The 25,513-nt window shown below is 40.3% G+C and overlaps 2 protein-coding genes across 3 annotated transcripts; one reads left to right on the top strand and one right to left on the bottom strand.

The window, feature by feature from the left end:
- Positions 1 to 1,228: 1,228 nt before the first annotated feature.
- nenf (neudesin neurotrophic factor) lies at positions 1,229 to 6,595 on the bottom strand. Its single transcript, XM_080750760.1, has 4 exons — positions 6,512 to 6,595; positions 5,239 to 5,299; positions 2,474 to 2,577; positions 1,229 to 1,486 (listed from the first exon to the last, which is right to left on the bottom strand). The coding sequence occupies exons 2-4, from the start codon at positions 5,279 to 5,281 to the stop codon at positions 1,307 to 1,309; spliced, it is 327 nt and encodes a 108-aa protein (XP_080606886.1). The 5' UTR covers positions 5,282 to 5,299; positions 6,512 to 6,595; the 3' UTR covers positions 1,229 to 1,306.
- Positions 6,596 to 7,380: 785 nt separating this feature from the next.
- Positions 7,381 to 17,738, top strand: pacc1 (proton activated chloride channel 1). 2 transcript variants are annotated; one of them, XM_080750756.1, is made up of 8 exons: positions 7,381 to 7,594; positions 10,684 to 10,777; positions 11,580 to 11,789; positions 12,953 to 13,107; positions 14,741 to 14,880; positions 15,240 to 15,381; positions 15,478 to 15,585; positions 15,776 to 17,738. In XM_080750756.1, the coding sequence occupies exons 1-8, from the start codon at positions 7,559 to 7,561 to the stop codon at positions 15,935 to 15,937; spliced, it is 1,047 nt and encodes a 348-aa protein (XP_080606882.1). In that variant the 5' UTR covers positions 7,381 to 7,558; the 3' UTR covers positions 15,938 to 17,738. The 2 variants fall into 2 exon arrangements, with proteins under 2 accessions (XP_080606882.1, XP_080606881.1); XM_080750755.1 differs by having other exon boundaries at positions 14,738 to 14,880.
- Positions 17,739 to 25,513: the final 7,775 nt, after the last annotated feature.

Below are 25,513 nucleotides of genomic sequence, written 5' to 3'. Positions count from 1 at the left end.
TGACAAAAAACTAAAAATATTATTGAACTCTACTCTCCATGGCATGAGTAATCAATAGAAAAAAAGTAATTTTGGGGGTGAACTACTCCTTTAATAGGTTAAACATATATACTTTTTCTCAAATCAAAACAAAAGGGAAGAGTATTTATGCTTAGTTATGGCCTTGACCTGAATACTATCACTGCTTTGTATACACTGTAGTTGCATGTGAAAAATAATATATCATGTAGGATTCTACAATAGTGTCAAATTCCTACTGTCAAATACAATCCTAAGAAAGCCTCATATTCACAAACATAAATTAAAAAGTGTGCTTTAAAGCTTGAATGGACTTCACAGACTACAGACACACTAAGATTACACTTGGATGGTGTTACTATTCAGCTCAACTAATATGAAAATCCATAAAATAAACTAGTAATAGAACATTTTCCTCCACCTGCATTGTGTTTCCTTATGCATTGGTGGCAACGTTCTCACTGTTGTTGATCAAATGCTTAATGTATGTTTTGCACTGTTCTCTATGTGAGGTGTTAGCCCTGTGTCCTTTGATCCAAATTACCTGTGTAATGTGTCAACATATCTGCAATTAAATGTATAGAACCTGAAAGTGGTTCTAATTTAGAGCCTGATAAACTAACCTTTAACCCATTTAGGCCAAGAATTATTGAATGCTTTAACCAGTGAAAAATAGCAGATATACAAGCTCACAGCGCGGCACCGAGTGCCGCGCTGCAAGCTTGTAGATCTGCTATTTTTGAAAAAGTTGTGAAAATGTCTTCGAATTTGTGTATTTTTAAAGCGAACGTTTGTAACTCAAATTTTGCTTCTGGGGGGTCGGGTCCCTGGAACTAGATATTTTGAGATGGGGGTCCGTGGCCAAATAAATATCAGTTTGGGGGTCCTTCACATGAAAAGGTTTGAGAACCACTGACATAGTAGTCTCTCAAGAACAGACTAACTGAGCTCCAGTTAAGTGAAAAGGACCTTTTCTTTGACGATGGCCAGCCAGATTGCTGACATAGAAACATAGATTTTTCAAAAAACCTAGAAGGATTCAAAAGACACTTATAGAATCGGGTCAAAATTCTAATTTTCACAATTTTTCAAAAATAGCAGATCTACATGCTCGCAGCGGGCACTCGTGCCGCGCTGTGAGCTTGTATATCTGCTATTTTTCAATAGATAAAGCATAAAATAATGATACACAATAATGTGTACCCGTTCTAGATAAAATACTCAAAGGTGTAATATAAAAAAGGTCCTTCCAAAATGTAAAAATATATTTAGCTCATCTGAAAATAGATTAGAACTCATCTCTCTTGATCTGGAAATGGGGCTGGTCCTCAGGTTTGAAGCCCTCATTTGGACTTCCATCCTCATTGAGGATACGCGACGCTGTGTAACCCACGATGGGGTATTTGGCTTTGTATGTTCCCTCAAATACACTGTCCAGAGACTTCAGTTCCTCTTCTGTCAGGCCCATCTGTCCAGCAATAAAAAGGGAAGGTTCACATTTAGCCATTTTCTTAAACATTCAAATTTCATTTCAACAGTTAAATACAAAGCATTTCCCCAAATTAGGCAATAGGTTAGGGAATTAGGGTGACTAACTAAAGTTGATGTGTTCACAATCCAGGTGTATGAAAGATGCAACATGTCAGTTGTAGGGATGAGACGATAAGTGATATTATCGTTTATCGTGATAAAAAAAAAAACACTCACGATAATTGTATCGTGGAGAATTCTGGTGATATCGTTGTATCGTCCTCTATTATGCACTGGGATCAATTCACCTTTTATTTTGCTGCATATCCGGTACCACTTAAACCCTCTATAATTGGTAAAAGGTACTTATAATATACGTACTTGATACCGTATTTTTTCACTCTCTATCAAATGTCTTTGCCAAAAAATAGCCAAATAGCCGATCGACAAGCTCACAACGCGCCGTGAGCTTGTAGATCGGCTATTTTTTGGAAAATGTTCCGCCCCAGGATTATGGATTTTGATTATCGCAATATTTTAAAGCGAAATTTTCATATCGTCCCATCCCTAATCAGTTGTAGTCATCCTCTCAGTAATTTAACTAGAGTTTGTGCCTATGTAGACTAGACTATCAGAAAGGACTTTTCTGTTTTGGATGTATGGGCTGTCAATGGCAGAAATGAGTTTGTTGCCACTCAGTAGGCGTTCCCACATAACTTCCAGCAACAGTGATTTCACACGCATACCCTCTATTGCTGCTTTTCAGTGGCGTCAGTTCAGCAAATGCTAAGGTATGGCAACATGACTGGTGTCTTGCACGCGCGCCTTCGAATTCCCAGTCGCGTTGCCATACCGTCGCAACAGGCACTATGAATTTATTTTAAGAAGTACATTTTATTTTCTTCCCCTGTGGCTAAGGTATGGCAGCTGCCATACCTTGCCATACACAATTCATTGACGCCTCTGCTGCTTTTCATCAACTCACAGTGTCAGATGTCAAGTCTGCAGGATCCAGGGACATTTTAGCCACAGCCCTTGTAGTATCCTTGCCAACCAGGGCGTTGTATGGCGCGTCTTTACCATAGAACTCTTCAGAGAACAAAATACCAATGTGTCAATACATTTAATTTAAAGGGGTACTGTCACCTAAAGGGGTTGAGGGGCAGATTACACTGTGACATGAGCTTCTCTGAAAACGGTCTGAAACAGTCTGAAGCTCATGTCACAGTGTAATCTGCCCCTCGTCCCCCAACAACAGCTGACCAGTACAGTAAGTAGTCATACAGTCAGCCTATACAGACACATAATTTGATTTAGTCCATGGGCCAGACGGGTTGTCGGTATCAAAAAGGTGGCAACGGTTACCATGCATTTTTGAAAAGCTCTATATCTGTAGATTATATTTTGGTATGATAACCCTTTCTTAGACAGTGACACAGCTAAATTGGTGTTATCAGCCGCTGGAGTTGGTGTCCCATTAACTTTACATTACAGGGAAAAAAGCTAAAAAATAATCTGCTTTTATTAGCATAAGGCCTAGCAAAATAAAACATTGGTTTCCGGTTGGCTGTAATTTTAGGGCTGAGTAGGTAGGGAATTTATTTTATTTTATTTTTTATTTTTATTTTTTTGTGGGCATGATGGGTAGCAAGGAATTTTATTTTATTTCCTCATGGGAAGGATGGGTAGGTAGTTTTCTTTTTTTTTTTTTTTGTAATTTTAATGTTTAATTTACAGTTTTAATGAATCATTTAAAACATATTTTTTAAATTTAATTTTAATGTTTAATTTACAGTTTTAATGAATCATGCAAATGAAATCATATTTCAATTTCTTTTAGGATACTCTTATTCTGAAGAGATTAAGAAGTCGACCACCGTCTGGAAGTCTTATTGTAATAAGAAATCTGGAAGTCTTATTGCTGCTAGCGCAACATCTTATTCTGAAGAGATCGGCTACAGGAAGTGTTAGATTTTCCAGCTTAGATTTGACAAAAGAACACAACTCGACGAGCGAGCGAGAGAGAGAGACGCAGTCGTACTTGCAGACATGCAGTGTCGCACCGGAGTCCGCATTCACTTAAGCGCTGTTGCCGTACAGTCTTTCAGATGAACGCTGTCATAAATGTTTCGTCTCCAACTCACGTCTCTCTGTGGTGGCTACTGGCTATACAGTTCTCAGCTGTACTGGTGGCTGGGCTGCTAACGTTGCTAGCATGGCTACCGCTGCCAGTCAGTGACTGAGTGGCAACGCAATTTGTCCCCCGATTGTGTGTGTGCTTCACTGCTTGTGTGTCTGTGTGTGTTTGGAGGAATACAAGTTGTAACGTAACTCACATTAGTTTAGCCTCGGGAACCGGGGACAGGTCCTGACTTCGCGAATGTGGTCGCACCAAATATATTTTTTGTAAGACGTTTTTGATCGACTCGGTCGGATTTTGACTTTATTTTTTTATTTTTTCACTCCAAATGCCAATAAAATCATCTGGGTCGCACGTATTTAATAGGGTCGGTCGCCTACCGGAAACCAACATATTATTTTGTTAGGCCTAAGAGGGGTCAAACTAGGGGTTTGTCATGATGCCGAATCCATTGCAAGCATTTGTTTTGCACAAAAAACATTCCTTGGGCTATAAATGGCATCAGAAAACGATGCATGTATGGGTGTGCAATGTGCATTCATGTTAGTCAGAGGCCTTAGGGTTTTATTTCTCGTGCTAATCAGTCTAAAAGCGCCAAGTTTGTACAGATGTAGTCCAGGGCATGCTCTAATGATTTAGCTAGGGCGCCCGAGTCTGTGACCTTCGGGGTCGCCACAGCTCCAGAAAAACAATGGTTTAGTGATGAAAAGTGATGAGTCATCACTTTTCAGAGTTTTGTGGATGTTTTGTGGAGGCCGAAGGTCACCGACTCGGGTGCCCTAGCTAAATCATTAGAGCATGCCCTGGGCTACATCTGTGCAAAATTTGGCGCTTTTAGACTGATTAGCATGAGAAATAAAACCCTAAGGCCTCCGACTAACATGAATGCACACCCATACATGCATCGTCTTCTGAGGCCATTTATAGCCCAAGGAATGTTTTTTGTGCAAAACAGATGCTTGCAATGGATTCGGCATCATGAAAACCCCCTAGTTTGACCCCTCTTATGCTACTAAAAGCAGATTAATTTTTTTTTACCTTTTTTCCTGTAATGTAATGTTAATGGGACACCAACTCTAGAGGCTGATAACACCAATTTAGCTGTGTCTAAGAAAGGGTTATCATACCAAAATATAATCTACAGATATAGAGCTTTTCAAAAATGCATGGTAACCTTTGCCACCTTTTTGATACCGACAACCCGTCTGGCCCATGGACTAATTGGCTTATAATTGCTCATCCCCACAATGACATCATAAAAATATTAACTTGTTTTTTAAGATGATTCTTAAAGTGACAGTAACCCTTTAGGTGACAGGCCAACTTTAACTGAGTGTCTTATTCAGATGGAGCCAGCATTAGAGCAGGCCTAAGAATAAAAGGGATGATAATAATAATAATAATAATAATAATAAACTTAGTAGTTACATCTACTGGGATCGGGATGTTAAACATTAACAACTAATGGCCACGCCAAACGAGGTCCTCTACATTATTGTTCATGGGTGTCAGAGGCCCGTCACCCATCATGACCTTATCATGTTCAGTGATAAGTTCATGTTCAGGTTCAGTGAGGTCACAACGAGCCCACCTTGATTTCTGTTATTTACCTTTTCCCTTGGTAACATCAAACACCACTCCTTTTATGGCCATGTAAATAGGCTGTCCCTCCTAAAACAGGAGATCAGATAGATAGATGAATCATTACCTTTAGGCTACTCCATATAAAACCAGGCGTGCGCGCACGCACGCACGCACGCACGCACGCGCACACACACACACACACACACACACACACACACACACACACACACACACACACACACACACACACACACACACACACACACACACACACACACACAGTGGTGTAAAGTAACTAAGTACATTTACTTAAAGGGATATTCCACTTTCAACAGGGAGCAGTGGTAGGGCTTCTCTCCACATACAAACCCATTGTAACTTCAAACTTCATTTTAACCATGATAGATTCATTAAAAACACCCATTATCTTTTCTGGAGACTCATTTTACCTTCCTAATACGTGAGCAGGCCGTGTTTTTTCGATAACTTTTTTCATTTATTTTTAATAATTATTTGGAAAAATGGAAAAAATGAAATACAAACAAATAATTATTAAAAAAAATTGAAAAATGTTATCGAAAAAACACGGCCTGCTCACATATTAGGAGGGTATTATGAGTCACCAGAAAAAATAATGTGTGTTTTTAATGAATCTATCATGGTTAAAATGAAGTTTGAAGTTACAATGGGTGTGTGTGGGGAGAGGCCCTGGGCCTGGAGGGCCTGGTAACATTTACATCAAATATCTTAATATCCAATCAAGCTAATTAAAAACTGTTCAGGGTGTTCATAAAAGCCTGATTAGATGATAAAATTACCAAAAGTTTTTTTGAAAGTGAAATACCCCTTTAAGTAATGTACTAAAGTACAATTTTTAGGTATGTGTACTTTACTTTCTTATACTTTTACTTCTATTCCACTACATCTCGGATCCAAATATTGTACTTTTACTCCACTACATGTATTTAAAAACTTTAGTTACAAGTTACTTTTGCAGATATAAATTATAATATTATAAAACATACATTAACCACTTTTTAGCCCTATTTTATATCGGGGCTATTTGAAAATAGCCGATCTACAAGCTCAAAACGCGTTGTGAGCTTGTAGATCTGCTATTTTCAAACATGTTGGTACTTTAAGTACATTTTTTCTCAAGTACATTTTGAATTCTGGACTTTTACTTACAGTATTGATACTTTTACTTGAGTAAAAAATGTGAGTACTTTTTCCACCACTGCACACGCACGCACGCACGCACGCACACACACGCACACACACACACAGGCATAAACCTACCTCGCTCCCATCATATTTTGCCAGCTCTTTCTCAGTGAACAGACGGACAGGTTTGCTGGCAGGTTTGTGTTTCAATTTAATATCTTCCGCCAAAGTAGCGTAACAATACAGAAGAATGGTTAACAACAACATGACGTCGCAGAGTTGTAGCGTTGCCATGGTTTATACAACTTTAGGTTAAACCCGTTAAACCAAGGAAATTGCGCCTCCTTCCTTCCTGTGTTGAATCCAAGTCATGTGTGCGTTTAGCACACTGTGATTGGCCACAGTCTTTAGTGGAGAAATATATCCATAAAATAATGCTGTCATTTCACACTTTCTGGGCAAATATAGGACTGATCATGACATTATAGGGATAGCTGTATAGTGGTGAAAAAAGTAGTCAAATGTGTTACTTACATTACATAGGCCTACTGCTGTAACAAGTAGAATAGTCCAGAATTCTAAAGGTAGGCTTCAAAAGTATTGGTTTAAAAATGTACTTAAAGACAAAGTACGAAAAGTAGGCTATAAAGTACAACTTATAATAATGCAGAATGTCCCATTCTCGATAGACAGACAGACAGACAGACAGACAGACAGACAGACAGACAGACAGACAGACAGACAGACAGACAGACACTTCCACAATTCTCAGCTCAATTTTGGATTCTGTGTGTTTAGACAAAGATACACAGGCGGATCAAAACTTCTCACACACAGGGGGCCCACTTTACTTCAACAAGTGCCCAGTCTGCCCAGCACTGTGCCCAGCTCACTATAGACACTACAGAGTGGTAACGCTAGGAGGAGGCTTCTATCCGAGCAGGGAAGTGAATATTAAACCAAGGGAAGCAGAGACAGGGAGGGAGGGATGTGACTTTTTAACAACAACACCGTGACCACAGAAGTTGTTGTGACTCCGCCAGGGTGAAGAAGGGAACCACGCATATCTCCCCCAAAATGCAGCATTTAATATTACAGTTCATTTTCTGACCTTTAATTGAATGAACACCAAAGCCCCGGAGTATTGGATCGATTTAACTCATTGAAAGAAGCTCCATCGGAATGCTAAGGAGGGAGCGCTCCCCTACATACCAGGAGGTGAGCCTGTCTCGGCTTGAATAGTGTTTGTTTACACAGTCGTCAGTGAATGTTCTGTTATCTTTCAGGTTTCCTTTCCATTGTTAACAGAACAAAATCAATATGCTCATTGAATTTTTAGCGTGAAACTAAAATAAACAGGGAGACATGGATGGATGGGTGAACGTATCATGTGACTCTAGTAACCCTCAGGTAACGACGGTGTCGGGTGTCGCGCGTTGAAAAAAATGGCTAACATACCAGCTCACAGCGCGTCGAGACGCAGCTTGTCGTGGGCTTGTAGATCGGCCATTAGTATGTTGGCGCGGCACCGTTGTGCGACGAAGTATACATCATATACAGCTGACAGACTCATAGGCAGATGATCAGATGAGACAGAGTTTGTTTGTTATCTTTCTTTTGGCACTTGATAATCATACTCACTCTTCCAGTCAGACAAATGAGTAGGACCACCACCAGAGTTGTTTGGTTATGCGATGGTTTCCTGTGTAAATAAGCCAAGTGCTTTCCTAGGATCTCCTTTTAATTGACCTTGTACCAGTGAACTGTTCTGTCATATGAAACTGTACTTTTTTCTATGCAAACTTCTAATAAAGGCTTCAATCAATCAATCAATGCTATGATAATTATGCATTTATATAAGCCATCATTTTTCGAATGTGAAAATGCTGTCTCAGACAGTAGGGAGTTGGCTATGATGCACTCTTTCAAAGCCCAAACATTTGTGTGATGATAGGCTATATTATTCTCATTGCTGCTCAGGACAGGTGCAGTGCAAACATTACATTTAGTTTACGGCACATATTTCATCTTAATTTATAGCCTATATAGGCCTACCTATATTATAATTCATCAAAACACTTCTTAGGCTATAGCTTAAATATACAATCTAGTTCACTTTGAGAGCTGTAATTGTTTTTGTTTTCACAAATGTGGGTTTCAAATAGATCAGCAATCTACTGAGTCTAGCCTTATTCTATTACTCACGCCATGATCAGTTCAATAATAATTTTAGTTTTTTGTCTCATTCCTAAAACAATATTTTGATTTGAATACAATAAATGTACCCCCATTGATTCCAGATGGAGACCCAAATGCATCTGGGTCCTTTTGGGTACATTACTATAATCAAATTATTATTTTAGGAATGCGACAAATACAAAAATATTTTATTGAACTCAAGTCTCCATATTGTGTGAGTAATCCAAAAAAAAAGTCATTTTAGGGGTGAACTACTCTTTTAACAGATATATTCAAATACAAGACAGTAACAGAGTGACTGACTGCTAAAATTACTACATCTGGACAATCAGCCTTCCTCTTACGAACAGTATATGGAATGGAAAATATTGCCAAATTGCCAACTGATATCAAATTAATCCCAGATATGATTTTTTCCCCTAAAGTATCTAAAAGCAAACCAGAGCTGTAGCCTATACCAATTGTATTGTTGTTGTTTTGTTTTAGTTGTTTCACCTCACTCATAGCGTGCATTTCTTGTGATCACATTTCTTTTATTGTGCTTATCTGTAGTGTGTGGGTTTATGATAGCGGGAAAAGAGTTGAAAATCGGCCATATAAACTCTCTGCAGCACACCAGTTTCATACTCGGTATTTGTACCTATTAAATAAAGATCAAATAATGATACAGTGCTAACAGACTCATACACAGATCATATGAGGCTGTGTGTGTTGTTTGTTAGCTTTCTTTTGGCACTTGATCGTCATCATACTCACTCTTCCAGCCAGACAAAAGTACCACCAGAGTTGTTTGGGTATGCTAGTGTATGATAATTATGCAATTATGAGCCATCATTTTATGACAACATGCTGTCTCAGTAGCTTATGATGCACACTCTTTCAAATCCAAACCATACTGTATATGTGCGACATTTTTCTCATTGCTTCTCAGGCTGTGCAAACATTGCATTCGGTTTTACTACTGCAACACTATTCCTTCTTAATCTAATATGCCTATAATTCAACAAAACACTAGGCTATTACTAGCTAATAATGTACCATAAGCTTTGATTGAATACTTTATTAAGACAGAAATGCAAACGGCACGAGTATACAGTCATACACTTGGTCTAAAATAATTTCTAAGTGAGAAGTAATAATTTACCTCCCCCATATGGTCTCCTGAAAAGTTGCCAACTGATATATATATATATATATATATATATATATATATATATATATATATATATATATATATATATATATATATATATATATATATATACACACACACACACACACACACACACACACACACACACACACACACACACACACACACACACACACACAAAGTACCACCATTTTATCATTGTAATGTATTGTTGTTTTGTTTTAGTTGTTTGACCTCACAGTGTGTATTTATTTCTGATCATGTTTGTTTTATTGTACTTCGTTATCTGTAGTGTATTGTGGTTTTATGATAGTGGAAAAAGAGATGCCTCTGCAAAAAAACAGTTTAATGTTCTGTAATTTATAACTACTAGTCCTTGCCTGTGGTTGTGTTGCGTATTGAGGTGGAAGTATCGGCTCGTAGGATAATAGGATTCAAGACGAATCAGTGATGTCCAAATTTGTGCACTGTTTCACCCGTTTATGCCTATATGGTGTTCTGTGATGTCAGTCATCTCCAAATGTGGGCATTGTTTCAGCATGCGGCTGTTACCATAGTGGCGAGTGGCAACACTATTTAGTATCAGTGATGTCAGCATGCAGACAGACGGCTGACGGGAGAGTGTTTTTCTGCAGGTCTTTCAGTCCGAGTGTATCAAAGGCTGCGTTCGGAAATGCACACCGGGTGTGTGCTCAGTGTAGTGAGTGCCTAAACCCAATCCTAACCCTAACCTCAGTAAAACTAGGCCTAAACCCAACCCTAACCCTAACCTCAGTAAAACTATGCCCTAAACTAACCCTAACCAGACCCGGTGTGCATTTCCGAACGCACCCTTTGATACACTCGGACTGAAAGACCTGCAAAAAACATTCTCCCGACGGCTGACAGACTAAATTAATAATGTACCTTAAATAAAGATCAAATAATGATACAGTGCTAAAACATTACCTTACAGTTTGACGATGAAGAAGACACCCAGTCTCCAGACCTTTTCCAAGACGTTACTGGCGACCCTGAGCCAGAGGAGAGTAATGGCGATATCTCACAAGGTGAACCGTCATGTCTCTCTCCGTCGTACTATGTCAAGGCCTTGTCATGGCCAGGGATGTGGTGGATGGTAGATCAATGTACCACTACCTGCTATTTCTTAGTACCAAGCTCTTCATCTATAATATTTAATATAGATACATTTATTTATAAATATAATAAAACTGTATAATGTACCTTTTGTGAATTGAAAACATGATTTATTTTATTAAAAATTAAGTAGTAGTTCACCCCCAAAATGACTTTTTTCTATTGATTACTCATGCCATGGAGAGTAGAGTTCAATAATATTTTTTGTTTTTTGTCACATTCCTAAGACAAAAATTTGATTCGAGTAAATGTACCCCCATTGATTCCGGATGGGGACCCGTTTTGAAACGGCTCCCCATCCGGAACGAATGGGGGTACATTTATTGTTATCACATTTTTGTCTTAGGAATGCGACAAAAAACTAAAAATATTATCTCAAAAATATTATCTCCATGGTGTGACTAATCAATAGAAAAAAAGTCATTTTGGGGGTGAACTACTCCTTTAAATATGTTGTTTCACATTTGAACTTTTTTTTTATTTACCACTGATGTTAGCATGTAGGGTTGGCTCCTTGAGGTTTTGCTTCCACAAGGAAGTTTGTATATGTGTATAGGAGGGTGCTCTGAGACACTAGAATTCAAAACATTTGTTCACCTACTGCCTATTCTCTCAATTTGTTTTCCTGATTGCTAACATCACTCAGATTCTGTGCATTGCTAAAGTGCCTCAGTTCACCAATCACCTCTAATTTTTCTTTCCCTTTCATTGCAGAGGACGACGGTAAAGATGGCTCACCGTTGACGACCTTCAACAAAGCATGCCTGAAGAACGTATTCACGGTGGTGCTCATCTTCATCTACCTGCTGCTCACTGCGGTGGCTGCCTTCCTGGCCTACCAAACCATCTCTGACTTCTTGGAGAAACTCAACAACCCTGTCATGTCCGTAACCTACAAAGAGGTGGACTCATTCTTTCCTCCTGGTGTGTATGAATAATGAATATTCATAATTTGGGGTTAAATTAGGAACACTGACTTTGGAACATGTGCCGTCTGGCTAACCATCATCAAATAAAAGGGAACGTCCTCTCTGTTAGTTCCTCTTCATCTGATAGCTATCAGAGTCTGTCTTGAGAGATTCGAAAATGTGTGACTGTCAAAGCACACAGTCATCATAAATGTTTTTGTACAGAGAGAAAGAGTAAATGTCATGCTGCCTTCACCTTAGCAGTGACAAACCAACAGGATTATAATAGAACCTATTAATATCCAGTCAGGGTGAAGGTTGAGACTTTATTAGGAAGATTCAGCATAGTAACAGCATCAGAGCTCTGGCCTCCATGACCAGATCTTGGGCCCCTTGGGGCAGAAGATTTCCTGAGGTATCATATGGGACACCTCTTCCAGAGATGCTATTCTAAATGGTCTTACAAGGATATGATAAAGGACAAACAAAGAAGCACATGATTTGCTGACAGAGTAATGGGGAGTCAGCGCAGCTCTTAGATCTTTAGATTGACAACTGTAGTTGAGTTAGAATTAGCACATTGATGTGGAAGCTTGATGCCACAAAAAGTACACAATACAAATGTTTGGCAATCTATACATTCCTGCCACCACAGGCTACAAGTCATTTTTTCAATAGAGGCAGCGAGAAGTTTCAAACTAACACGCCAAATTTGTTGCTGCATCACAAAAATAGCTGAGCTCACTTCAACTTTTTTCATCGCTCCAATGACGCAGTGAAATGTCAATCAATCATGTTAATCTTATTTCACAATTTCGGCTTCCCTTTTCACTCCCCACAAGAATACTCTGTTCTGTAAAAAGGACGAAAAACGCATACTTGCTGTTAAACAGTTGCAGCAATGTAGCTGGCTATTGGTCACTCAATAGCTTTTGTTGCTGCAAGTGTGAACGGCTGCATGTAGCCTAATTATTTTGCCTTTCAAAAATAGTCTTCCCATTTAGCTGTCCCAACTCAATGTTAAGTAATGACTGGCTTACAACACCAGCATGTGGAATGGTGTGCGACACAGTGAAGTGCATGCAAGCCAATAAGCAAGTGTTGCTTCTGCTTATTTGTTTTTGTGGTTTGGGCATTATTATTACATGTTATGTATTCAATGTTTTCCTCTTTGAACAGGCATTGCTTTGTATCCAGGGAAGGCTCAACTGCTCGGTTGCAAGCATCACTACCATGACTATATACCTCCTTTAGTGGAGCCAGGGAAGCCTCAGGAAAGTGACTGTGTGATGGAGATGGTTACTTATATAGGCCCATTCACAAATCAAACAAAGGTCAGTGACACACTGCTATGATTTGTTGGTAATCAGAATGCTCGCCCCAAAACACACTCGCCCCCATGTTTTGCGCAGAACTCTCTCCCCCCAGCGGTGGACCACTCGCCCCACTTGGTGAGCCCCTAATATGAAGTTAGGCACGCATCCATTGTAACTCTTTTTTTGCCTAACTGCCTGAAGCAGACTTGAGCCATGAGAGGCACTGCCGAGCGAGTCGCCGTGCCGAACGTGACTAAGTCCGCTTGAGCTGAGTCGGCTCAAATCGAGTTACAAATCGTAAATCAACCGTTACAAGGTTACCGGATTTGACTGGGGAGAGTGGACTTTGGTGGCCAGAAACACGTGCTTCCGTGGTTCCGTCGCTGGATTTGACCCGGGGCGAGTGTATTTTGGGGTGAGTTTCATAGACATTTGACCATATTCATGTCAGCATTTTTTACTTTATTCTCTGGGGAATCCTCACACTCCCACCAAGTATTTAAGCCAAATGGCCAACTTACCTTAACATTTTCTCTAATGGAAAAGCAAACTTTCTTTTTAAATTGTCCTCTCATGTCTCTCTATGACAGCATTTACACACTGCATTAAAATGTTATCTGTATCTGGATAATGTTATATGGATATGGAAAAAATATTAATGCTGAATGTAGTCTAATCATTGCAATCTATAGGTGGTCTGACTCACATTATGATCGGATATCAAAATGTAAAGTCATGGGCGAGATCGGATCGGTCATTATCCAGAAGAGATATCCAAATACTGATCACATTTTAATGCAAAGTGTAAATGGGATCTTTGTCTATCCTAGTCAAATCTTCTTCTCCTTTTATTGGGGTGTATTATTCAGTTAAATAGTTGACTTAAGCCCGATTCATCCTTTGTCCCATGATGGTGCATCGAAAATAGCTAGGCTAATCTACAAGTTCACAACACGTTGTAATCGATGCAACAGGTTGTGAGCTTGTAGTCTGCTATATGGTCTGCTATTTATGGTCGTGTGGCAAAGCCGGGGGCATAGTTCCGCCAATTTAAAATGATTCCAATACGGAACTAAAACTTCCTATGGTTGGCCGCTAGTTGCGCTGTTTCCCCCCTCCGGCCGGTCGCAAAAAGAATTGTTCTCCATTGGACTCCATTCATTTTCCCCTTTCGTTTTCTAACCTTAATTAACATTTTCATAAATACTTTATGGTTCCCATCGCTAGTTAAAAATTGCCTTTCAATCACCATGATATGCGTTTTGTGAAAATACGGTCCTATCTATGTTAAAATTGATGATAAAGTTGCGGGGGACGTGGCTGATACCAGCCGGCTGTGTTCTTCTTCGTGTGCTGTATTTCGGGAGGCTCCGACCACATTCTCCCATGTATCCCTGCGGTTGCACGTGACCGTTGGCAGCCAATAGCCTCCTCTGATCACATTTCAATCTATGATGGTGACACCCATGCCAAGGACCCAAAATACTTAATTTGCCCTGCATAGAAACCAATGGCTTCGCACTGTCCATATATTTTACGGTATATGGGCAAAGCATAAATTAGGCTTCAGAGACCAGAACATTGTGCTAAGAAAAAGAAAACATACTGTGATTGTCATACTTACTGCCCTTGTCTTGTTGTGTTGTAGAAGCAAGCTCTGGTGGTCCGTGGCCCATCTGATGTCAGAAACAAAGAACTGATCTTCATGCAGTTCAGTCAAAATGAAACTGAGGAGGATTTCAGTGCTATCACTTACATGCTTTTTAACAACTACAGTGACTTGAATTCAAGGTAAAAAAAAAAAAAAAAGTGTTGATGACATGATATCTGACTGGTGCAATGACAGAGAATCTAGACTGAGGTTCCATTCCTTCGTGTTGCCTCTGGCTTGGCTGGGCGACCTAACAGCTAAATTAGGGAGAAATGTGTTTTAGAATCATTTTACTTGACACAATCTAAATAGTCCTGATGCTTGGTGAATGCAAACACAGAATTATTCAAGTTCTGAGTAAAAATCATCTGATTATCATAATCACAATGTTATACCAAGACGATACAATGGTCTGTCTGTGTGAATGTTCATTCTCTCTTGTATTGATTCATGTTGTCAGTTAGACCAAAGTGTCAGCTCTGCCATTCTGATTCTCTAGTGCAGATAAATCCATGTTCATGATAGACCTTGAGAAGAATTACTCCATGTGGACTTTCTCTGGAGGATTCAGAACCTGGGTCAAGATGTCTTTGGTGAAGACATCTGGGAAAAGTAGCCAAGCTATGGAGTTTCGGCAAGAGGTATCGTTTATTTATTTCTTTGACAGCATTTTATTGTTCATTTTGGATAATTAATTGTTAAATGAAATTGTTTTTCTCATCTTTAATCTCTTTCAGTCTGGTGTGGTCAAATTCATTGACAAGAGGCCTAAACCGGAGAGGACCAATCAGCTTTTCTTTGTGGTGTTTGAATGGAGAGATCCGTTCATTCAGGAAATCAGACTGGTATGTTCTACCCCTCCCCCTTGTAGTAGTAGTAATAGTATTATAATGATGATGATAATAATGACAATTATATACTAATATTAGTTTTAGCAGTAGTAGTTTTACAAAATATGATAAACTAATGAATATACAGTGTACATAGTGATTTTCAAAACATAATCTCAACACCCGTTTCCATATTTCCAAACAGATTGTGACTGCGAATCCCTGGAACTCCATAGCCATTCTCTGTGGGGTGTTCATGGCTCTTTTCAAGGCTGCAAACTTTGCTCATTTTACGATCAGGTGGATCATCAAGATGCGCAAAAGACACCTGAGAAACAGAACCAGGGAACTTAACCAAATAGGCTGAAACCAGGGTGTCACAAGGGGGGAGAAAGTGCTACTGAGTTACCAGGGCCCAAGGTGGAGGGAGCCTTAATTGAAAAATAACATATACAAGCTCACAGTGCGGCTGCGAGCTTGTAGATCTGCTATTTTTGAAACGTCGTGAAAATGTGTGCAAATCTTTGAATATGTGTATTTTTTAAGCGAACTATTGCAACTAAAATTTTGCTTCTGGGGGTCCCTGGAACTAAATATTTTGAGATGCGGGTCCTTGGCCAAATATATATCTACATATCATTTTGGGTGTCCTTCACATGAAAAAGTTTGAGCAACACTGACATAGAAACATAGTTTTTTCAGAAAGCCTTGATTTGAAATATTCACACATTTTCACGATTTTTCAAAAATAGCAGATCTACAAGCTCGCAGTGTGAGCTTGTATATCTGCTATTTTTCAATAGTTAGAGCACAAAATAATGGGTAATAATGCGTTCCCAGTCTAAATGGGTTAAACCCCCTCCCCTATGAAGAACATTCATGGGGCCCAGAATTTGGTGCGACACCCCTAGCTGAAACATTCTGCAAATAAGCATTTGCATTTCTCACGAAATTGCAATCAAGGTCCAAATCACCTAAGATTCAAACCATTATTTAAGGAATATTTTGTGATCACTGATATATCATATGACAATCTTTTTGGGATCACTTCACTACATGCACTGTTTTGCAATTGTTGGTAGGCTAAGGATTGTGGACACTATAAGCAATTGTTTAGAGATAAAATGAATGTCATATTATATGCAAGCATTTACATTCTGGTGTCATTTTAACACTACGTTCTAGAGCTTTAAAGTTGGCTCAATTAACCTGACTTGCGTCAGATGGTGGCAGTAGTGCGTAGGCTACCGCTCTACTTTACCATCTGAGATCTCTCGGTGGGAGTTGATAACGCTCGTAAAGCCCCGGGCCGGACCAATCAGCGGCATGCTACGGGCGGGCTCTGAGCGGCTCTGAGCCAATAGAGTCTGATTGCAGACCACGTGGATGCAGACAGGCCAATATGAGTGGTTGGAGTTGGCACTCCCAGACTGTGACAGAGACGGCCACATCCAATCACCTGCTAAAGAATTTCAAAAAATGGCCCGCCCCTTACATCGAGTCTGCCCGAGAGATCAAGTAGAGCGGTAGCCTACGCACTACTGCCACCATCTGACGCAAGTCAGGTTATGGCTCAATCATTTCTCTTAAAAAAAAAAAGGTCAAATTCGCAACATTTGATTTATTGAACCTCTGTGCCTTTTTATGTGTTAATTATTTTAATTTTAAAACATTTCATGTTGTATGCTGAGACAGTTCTGGGGAAGCACATGGGACTGGAACATATAGTTCTATTATGCTATAGTTAATATATGCTACTGTATATAATATATATGCAAATATGAAAACGTTACTGATATGAAGGCTTATGGTCGGTGAGGGATTTAGTGGAAACATGTCAATATTGCTGAAATCGCATTGCTGGATTGTTCTCAGGGGGATTATAAAGGGACTATCACATGTCTTGTTGTACCTTACATTTGTTAAGGTAGCATTTATGAAAACCTCATATCACACTGTTTGTGCATAACTGTGAAATTAGGACTTTTAAACTACAGGCCATGTTCAACTCTAAAAGGGCCTAACAATGGGACTACTATATGTAAGTCTTTGTTGAGAATTGCCTCTATGTTTAGGGTAATGCTATTATCATCATTATTGGTATATATTTATATAAGTAGTGACATACTGTATGTAAAGAGTATAGGCTAAGTGTGATTGTTATACACATAAGACTACTTCCTGTTGCTTTCTGGAGTTGCATTGATTCGCCTGGAATGTACTTGAATTGATCTAAATTATTATTATGTTATATGAATAATAATAAAAAAGAAATCTGAAATACAAATTATTGAGTTATTGCTAGCTAGATGTATGACCTACAACTTAATTTAGATCTAGCCTACAGTTGATAATAAAGGACTATATCACTTTAAGAATTGCTCATGCCATACCTATTCCTTTGGAAAATAAAAACAAAAACCCAATAGATCAGTGCCAAATATCTCTGCCACTATAACTTAGTAGGCTACCTCCACACACAAAACAAAGACTTTATGAAAGTGTAACAGCCCGGGAAGGGACAACATTTTGGTCGAGACAGAGCAGCATCAAGTACAAACATATTTCAGACAACATAACATAGCTTTTCTTTTCTTGATGTAGAACATCAGCAGGTCTAGGCCACCACTGTCACTGCTAAAAAAATCACACCCGTGTGAACTGAGCTGTGTGTGTGTGTGTGTGTGTGTGTGTGTGTGTGTGTGTGTGTGTGTGTGTGTGTGTGTGTGTGTGTGTGTGTGTGTGTGTGTGTGTGTGAGAGAGAATATTGCAGTTGATGCTCAGACTAGACTCAAGAGCACCCTCTCTGGTCACTGAGTGGTAGTTCAGGCTACATACACACATACATACATACATACATACATACACGGATACACACACGGCCATGCTATGGAGCGGTCTACCACCGCTCAAAAAGACAGCTAAAACAACAGGGAAACCTAGAAGTGTGTATAAGAGATACATGAACACCCTCTGGTGGACAAATGTGCAACTAGCATGACACTGTACATTGTATAATCAGAGAGAGAAAATGAACATCAGGTAGGTGATACTGCAGTATAAAATGTCGTCTTAGACACACTGTAGTGGCCAAAGTCCCTCATGGCACTACTGGTTGCCGATGCTCAAGTTTTAAGTTCAGACGTGTGATGTGTAGCCTAGAAGAACTGATGTCCAAACATTTCCTTTAGAGATCATCATAAAGGTATTTATTCTTTTTGCAAAGTCCTCCTATACTTCACCTAATAAAATAATAAACATAAATGCACAGAGCACCAGCTTGCCTCAGTGTGGGGATTTAAGGGGAGCAAATGCTAATTTCGAGTAAATTTGTCTTAAAGCGCAACATTTTGCACAGATGTAGCCCAGGACTTGCTCTAATGATTTAGCTAGGGCGCCCGAGCCGACGACCTTCGGGGTCGCCACAGCGGCCAAATCAAGTTGGCCTCCCATTGACTTTCTATACAGGAGGAAAATACCCAGAAACATTTTTTTTTCTGGGTATTTAAGTAGGATCTGAGGGGTCTAACTAGGGGTTTGTCATGATGCTGAATCCATTGCAGGCATTTATTTTGCACAAAAAACATTCCTTGGGCTAGAAATGGCCTCAGAAAACGATGCATGTATGGGTGAGCATTCATGTTAGTCGGAGGCCTTAGGGGTAATCAGTAGTGGTGTAACGATATAGTAACTGTATCGAAATATCATTTTTAACTCAAAAAAGTATATCGAAATGAAAACAGCTAAAATCGAATCGTTTTATTTTGTATCGTATCGAATCGGCAGTGCAAAGAATCGATTGTATTGATATGACCTACTTGTGCATTGTATTTAGCATTTTTAAGAAGAAAAAATGTTTTAGGCAGGAACATTCACGTCAAGAATATAACAATTAATAACATAATGAACAGATACTCTGCAAGATATTGGCAAGGATATTTATTTAACCATTTATTGCATAAATGGAATACAGTTAAACTTGGCGTTTGAAGGGCTCCGCGATCGGAGATGCTCCCTGAATTTTGTGCAGGCATTTCTGAGCATGCTAAGCAAAATCAGGGAACGCAGCAATACCCCCCCCATAGGGATAGAATAGCAAATAGCAATAACCATGACATGTAACATAGTCAAATCACAGTATTGAGCTTAACAACATTGACATGAACTTAGACAAAATCACAGTATGAGCTTAACAACATGACATGAACTTAGTCAAGATCACAGTACTTGCTTAACCACATTGACATGTAACTTAATCAGACAATCACAAGTATTTGAGCTTAGCCAGACTGATCATGCAAAGGTGGAGGTTGGGGTGGAGGAGGAAGCAAGCAGCAAATGATTCCGAAGCTCCGGAACCAAGCATTGGTAGAGAAAGCCAGCTCTATTTAAAGGAGCCTTCCCTACTGATTGAGAGCTCTGATTGGAGTATGGCAGTCATGTGACATAATGACCAGCAGATATGTTAATGAGGTATGAGAACAGAGCTGACTGACATCTGACTACAGCTGAGCAGCAACTTGACTCCCATGCCCTGCATAAACTTATGCTACGCTTTATTTTAGGCAGGAACATTCACGTCAAGAATATAACAATTAATAACATAATGAACAGATAGACTCGGCAAGATATTGGCAAGGATATTTAACCATTTATTGCATAAATGGAATACAGTTAAACTTGGCGTTTGAAGGGCTCCGCGATCGGAGATGCTCCCTGAATTTTGTGCAGGCATTTCTGAGCATGCTAAGCAAAATCAGGGAACGCAGCAATACCCCCCAAAACTAATGAGCTTGCTCTCTGTCTTGGCAGAGCTCGGCCAACCAGAGAGCGCTTTAAAACCCCCCAAAACACGGAACCCAACGCCACATAAAACCTGTGTCAGTCAGACTCTGGTTATGTGTAGCAGCAGAGCGCCACTGCAGACTTCTATATGATTAAAGCAAAAAGACTGCAGAGTCTTTACCACAAAGAAGCCATCCTATACGCTTAGCAGTAACTATGTGAACAGCCGCTGGCTACGTTGAATTTATTTAACTTATGCAAAAAAGATACAGCTGCATCTTAAAGAGAGATCATTCTATGGATAGTGAAAATGTACCTATTCTGTGTAGCTGCGAAGCTTCGCCTATTCTTGAATGATTAGCCTATTTTAAGAAGCAGATGTTCTTGCAAAGACCATATGAGCGGGGGCAGCCACCCCGCTGGCCTTGGATTAATTTATTTTAAAGTTTAAATAAAACAGTTATTTTACATAACTTTTACTTTATCAAGAAGCAGATGTTCTTGCAAAGACCATATGAGCGGGGGCAGCCACCCCGCTGGCCTTGGATACATTTATTTTAAAGTTTAAATATAACAGTTATTTTACATAACTTTACTTTATCAAGAAACAGATGTTCTTGCAAAGACCATATGAGCGGGGGCAGCCACCCCGCTGGCCTTGGATTGATTTAATTGCATTATTTGATAATTATTTATATATTTTACTTAAGCAGATGATTTTTTAAGAATCATACAAATAAGTACACAATGGATCAGCTACGCTTGCCGAGCTGTACCCCCAGTGAGCCGTTTAAGGTTACCCATGTTATTGGACGTAACCATGCGATTGAATGATCCCTAACAGCTGCGATGCCTGTGCCAACCACCTTGATGCCTCGGATAGAACCGTCTCCTCTGCCCATGCTTTTTGGGTCGCCAGAATGTCCTCCTTCCTGGCAAATGCAACGTCATAACTGCTGAGGACCAGTGTCCATAGCTTCAGTGATGGAGCCAGCCCAGTTGAATGCATAGAGATGTACAGGTGTGGAGCCATCCACGTTGCTGCAGGAAGCATCTCTGGTAGCCATCCTTCCAAGGTCAGATACAGCTTGCCTCGCCAGAGGCCACGCAGATACCATGAAATGGAGGATAAAAAGAAGTATTAGTTGAGAACGTAGACTGGATTGCCTTGTTGCACTACCCGGCTGAATATTAATTAACTCCTACCATCATAAGGTGCTGCAGAGACTTGAATATACTTAGAATCATCTTGAGCCTTGTTGCAACGATCATCATTACTATAATTATAATTATTATCATCCATCACCATGCAATCTATATAATACATCTGACTTATCAGCCATATAATTATGCCTTTAGATGAAGATGCAGTTTGATTAACGAATGACCTGCCTTTCATGGCTTCGGGAGGAGGTCCAGGTGAGCATCCTCGATCCAGAATCCTCGATCATCCCATTCCCGACACATGGATGTCGCTCATGAAACAGGCAGGCAGCCACTCCCGTCTGCCGAATCTGTAGCGCGCAAGCAGGGGGGCCAGCAGGGGGCGGGCGTGCAGCAGGCAGGCGGGCGGGCGTGCAGCAGGCGGGCAGGCAGCGTTCAGGCAGGCAGGCGTACAGGCAGCATGCAGGCAGGCATGCTGCCTGCCTGCCGGTCGGCAATGCCCTCTGCAGTGCCGACCGGCTCCTGACTGGCCTCATGGTATTATACAGTAGTGGACGAAACTATAGATAAACATGTTAGCAGAAAGCACGCAGCAGCACAACGCTGCAATGAAATGCTGCAGCATGAAGCTGAAAAGTTAAACATGATGTTAGCAGCAGACATGTAGCAGCCTCAGCAAGAAGCTATAAAGATAAACACAATTTAGCAGAACATGTAGCAGCTTTAGCTTGAAGCTGCAATGATAAAACCTGATGCCGTAGCAGTGCTGGGCATGCCGCAGCTCCGGCATGGAGCTGTAATGATAACATGCTGTAGCAGCAGCCATGCAGCAGCTCCAGCACGAAGCTGAAAAGATAAACATAATGTTAGCAGAAGACATGTAGCAGCTCCGGCACAAAGCTGAAAAGATAAACATGATGTTAGCAGCAGACATGTAGCAGCCTCAGCAAGAAGCTATAAAGAAAACATGATTTAGCGGAACATGTAGCAGCTTTAGCATGAAGCTGCAATGATAAAACCTGATGCCGTAGCAGTGGGCATGCTTTAGCTCCGGCATGGAGCTGTAATGATAAAACATGTTAGCAACCGACATGTATCAGCTTTAGCATGGGCTGTAAAGATAAACATGTTTCAGCATTTTTACTAGAAGTAGCATTAGCTGTAATTATTAGCAGTTATGCTAGCAGCAGCAGCAGATTGAGTGGAGCTAGCAATAGCTGAAATTATAGGACACATGGTAGTATCTGACTGTAGCAGCAGCAACAAGAGCCATTAGCACTATTATGTTATCATTGTAGCATCCGAGATAGCAGCACAACTGATAAAGAAAGAAGCCTGGAAATGAAACGTGATGTTAGCAACAGACATGTAGCGCTTTAGCATGAGCATAAGTTGAGCATACAGCAAAATGGCAGAGTCAAAGCCGCAGCCAGCCTATGCAGTTTCAGCCTATGCAGTTTTTTCACCGAAGAGCATTTCAGTGTGCAAAATTACAGAACAAGTGTTTAACGCTGTTCCGAACAACGTTCAGCATGTACTGGCTTTGCATAGATACAATATCACTCAGTTTATCCATTTCACGTGGCCACTTCAGTGTTACCATGCTAGCGTTTGTAGCATAAGACAATGACACCCCTGAGTGTTACTAGCATTAGCCGCTAACAAGCATTTAGCAGTGAACAAGCCTTCCACATGGCTATCCCAGTGTTGCCATGCTAGCGGTGTAGCATGAGACAATGACAACCCCTGAGTTACTAGCATTAGCCTCTAACATTAGCATTTAGCAGTGAACAAGCCTCTCACCATGCTAGAATATCCATCTTACTCAATACAACTCAAAGGTTACAAATGCGCTAACATTAGCAATTAGCAGTGAACAAGCCTCTCACCATGCTGGAATATCCCTCTTACTCAAGACAACTCAAGGTTCCTGAGTAAATAGGGAGAGCTTCCTAGGATCTCCTTTTAGTTGAACTGTACCGTCATGCAACGGTACATTTCCCATGCAACCTTCTAACAAGTCTTCAACTCTCCCCACACACTACACACAGTAGCTACTCGACCTCATGTGGCTCAAAGGGAATTAACCCGCTCTGCACGCAGACTAGCTGATTCTAACAGAAGCATGTTGGAAGAATGTTGAAAGCAAGCCAAATAAGCAACTTCGCTTCAGAACAAGCCCGAACAAAAGCAACCCACAACTAGAAGTTACGGGAAAACAAGACCAAGTTGCTTATAATGGGCAGACCTGGCAACACTGCTAGACTGAGAACAGTGTAAATGTGTGTATGGTAGCAGTACATAGACTACACTACCCATGATGCATGCCCATTTAACTTCCTTGTTATGAGTTACCTCCCTTATCAAACTTTCCACCACATAGGACATTTACTATGGTGTTTATAAAGCCAAAATAATCACCTGTGCAAGAACCTTAATTTCCGTACTTGAGCAACGTGTGAGAGTGAGCGTGTTTGATCCTCGCTTAAATGCCATAATCTCACCTACTTTACTCCAAGTAGTGGCAGTTATTTGAATATGGACTAATTCAACTGTAGCACATGACACATCTCTCTCATGGTAACAAGTTCTTACACCCATGAAGGGGCATATGTTAACCATTAGACATTTTAACCCCCTCAATAAAACTTCTAACATCTTGAAATGCTCTACCACTGAATTATCTAAGCATCGATATTTGATTCAAGACTTCTTACCGAATACTAGCTGAACCACTCCTCCAGGACAGGTCCCCAACAAACACTCAGACTCAGGCTTCTGCATGGCCAAACAGGCCCAGACACAGACCACCTCCCCTTATGCTCTGCTCTTAAAGGGGCAGTGCTCCTCCTGTAAACACTTGACATGATTCCTGAATGAGCAAAGCATTAATCTTAATACACAAATATACTCAGTAGTTCCAACCTGCCTACTGAGTAAAAGCATTAGCTGTTATGATTAGTAGCCATGTTGGCTGCCTCCTGAGAAAATAGGCATAAGCTCTATTAGAAGTCAGCAATAGCATCAGAATATCATCCATGCATGATAGCAATAATAGCATAGGCTACACCTGTTTAAGGCAGGATGGGAATCCCTGCATGGAGCCATGAATCTGAAAGGAGTATGGCCACACTGGCCAACATGTTAGATTAGCTGCCGAACTAGCTGGTGTTTGCAGAGTGTAGCCCTGTGATTAAAGGTTAAAGAAAACTAGAGTGGCATCTGCTGGAGACAACAGCACTGGAAGCTGGGGCAGGAACAACAGTTCACATACTGTTCTAGGCAGCACAAAATCACAGCCAATGCCATCATGGTTCAGGGTGCACTGTAGAGCAAAGCATGCTGTTAGCTTGTGTTGCTACAAACAATTGAAGCTTCCACTACTACCATTGTTTAGCATATAATATAACTGTTGAAATGTTTTTCTTCTGAGAAGCAAGCATGCTAGCAATACATTTTTAGATGAGACCTTGTTCAAGTTATGAGTAGTAGTAAACATGTAATGAGAACTAATGAAGTAGCTTCATGATGGCTGTAGTTAGCATTAGCAAAAACTGTTAGCAGTAGCATAGTGATAGCAACAGAGATAAAATCAGCTAGCATTGCTATTGAAGCAGCACAGAAGTAAGCAGTATAAGCAGAACCATATCGTATCACCCAGCTTTCGAGCAGAACCAGAGAGTAAAGCAACCGCAGAAGCAAGCAGCAAATGATTCCGAAGCTCCGGAACCAAGCATTGGTAGAGAAAGCCAGCTCTATTTAAAGGAGCCTTCCCTACTGATTGAGAGCTCTGATTGGAGTATGGCAGTCATGTGACATAATGACCAGCAGATATGTTAATGAGGTATGAGAACAGAGCTGACTGACATCTGACTACAGCTGAGCAGCAACTTGACTCCCATGCCCTGCATAAACTTATGCTACGCTTTATAAAGGAGGGGTTTAATTACTTTTCCTTTCCATATAGCTCCACTGGTATATCGATAAATGTGTG

The sequence above is a fragment of the Nannobrachium achirus genome (assembly GCF_963921795.1).
Source record: "Nannobrachium achirus genome assembly, chromosome: 20".
NCBI lineage: Eukaryota > Metazoa > Chordata > Actinopteri > Myctophiformes > Myctophidae > Nannobrachium > Nannobrachium achirus.
This window is presented reverse-complemented; position numbering and strand designations above follow the sequence as displayed.

What these genes read in the sequence shown, in the direction of transcription:
- nenf (XM_080750760.1), bottom strand. Translation starts at nt 5,281, where the DNA reads ATGGCCATAAAAGGAGTGGTGTTTGATGTTACCAAGGGAAAAG. An exon ending in TGATGTTACCAAGGGAAAAG is followed by an intron (nt 2,578 to 5,238) that starts GTAAATAACAGA and finishes TGTTCTCTGAAG; the next exon opens with AGTTCTATGGTAAAGACGCG. An exon ending in CAGACTTGACATCTGACACT is followed by an intron (nt 1,487 to 2,473) that starts GTGAGTTGATGA and finishes ATTGCTGGACAG; the next exon opens with ATGGGCCTGACAGAAGAGGA.
- pacc1 (XM_080750755.1), top strand. Translation starts at nt 7,559, where the DNA reads ATGCTAAGGAGGGAGCGCTCCCCTACATACCAGGAG. An exon ending in GCTCCCCTACATACCAGGAG is followed by an intron (nt 7,595 to 10,683) that starts GTGAGCCTGTCT and finishes ATTACCTTACAG; the next exon opens with TTTGACGATGAAGAAGACAC. An exon ending in TAATGGCGATATCTCACAAG is followed by an intron (nt 10,778 to 11,579) that starts GTGAACCGTCAT and finishes CTTTCATTGCAG; the next exon opens with AGGACGACGGTAAAGATGGC.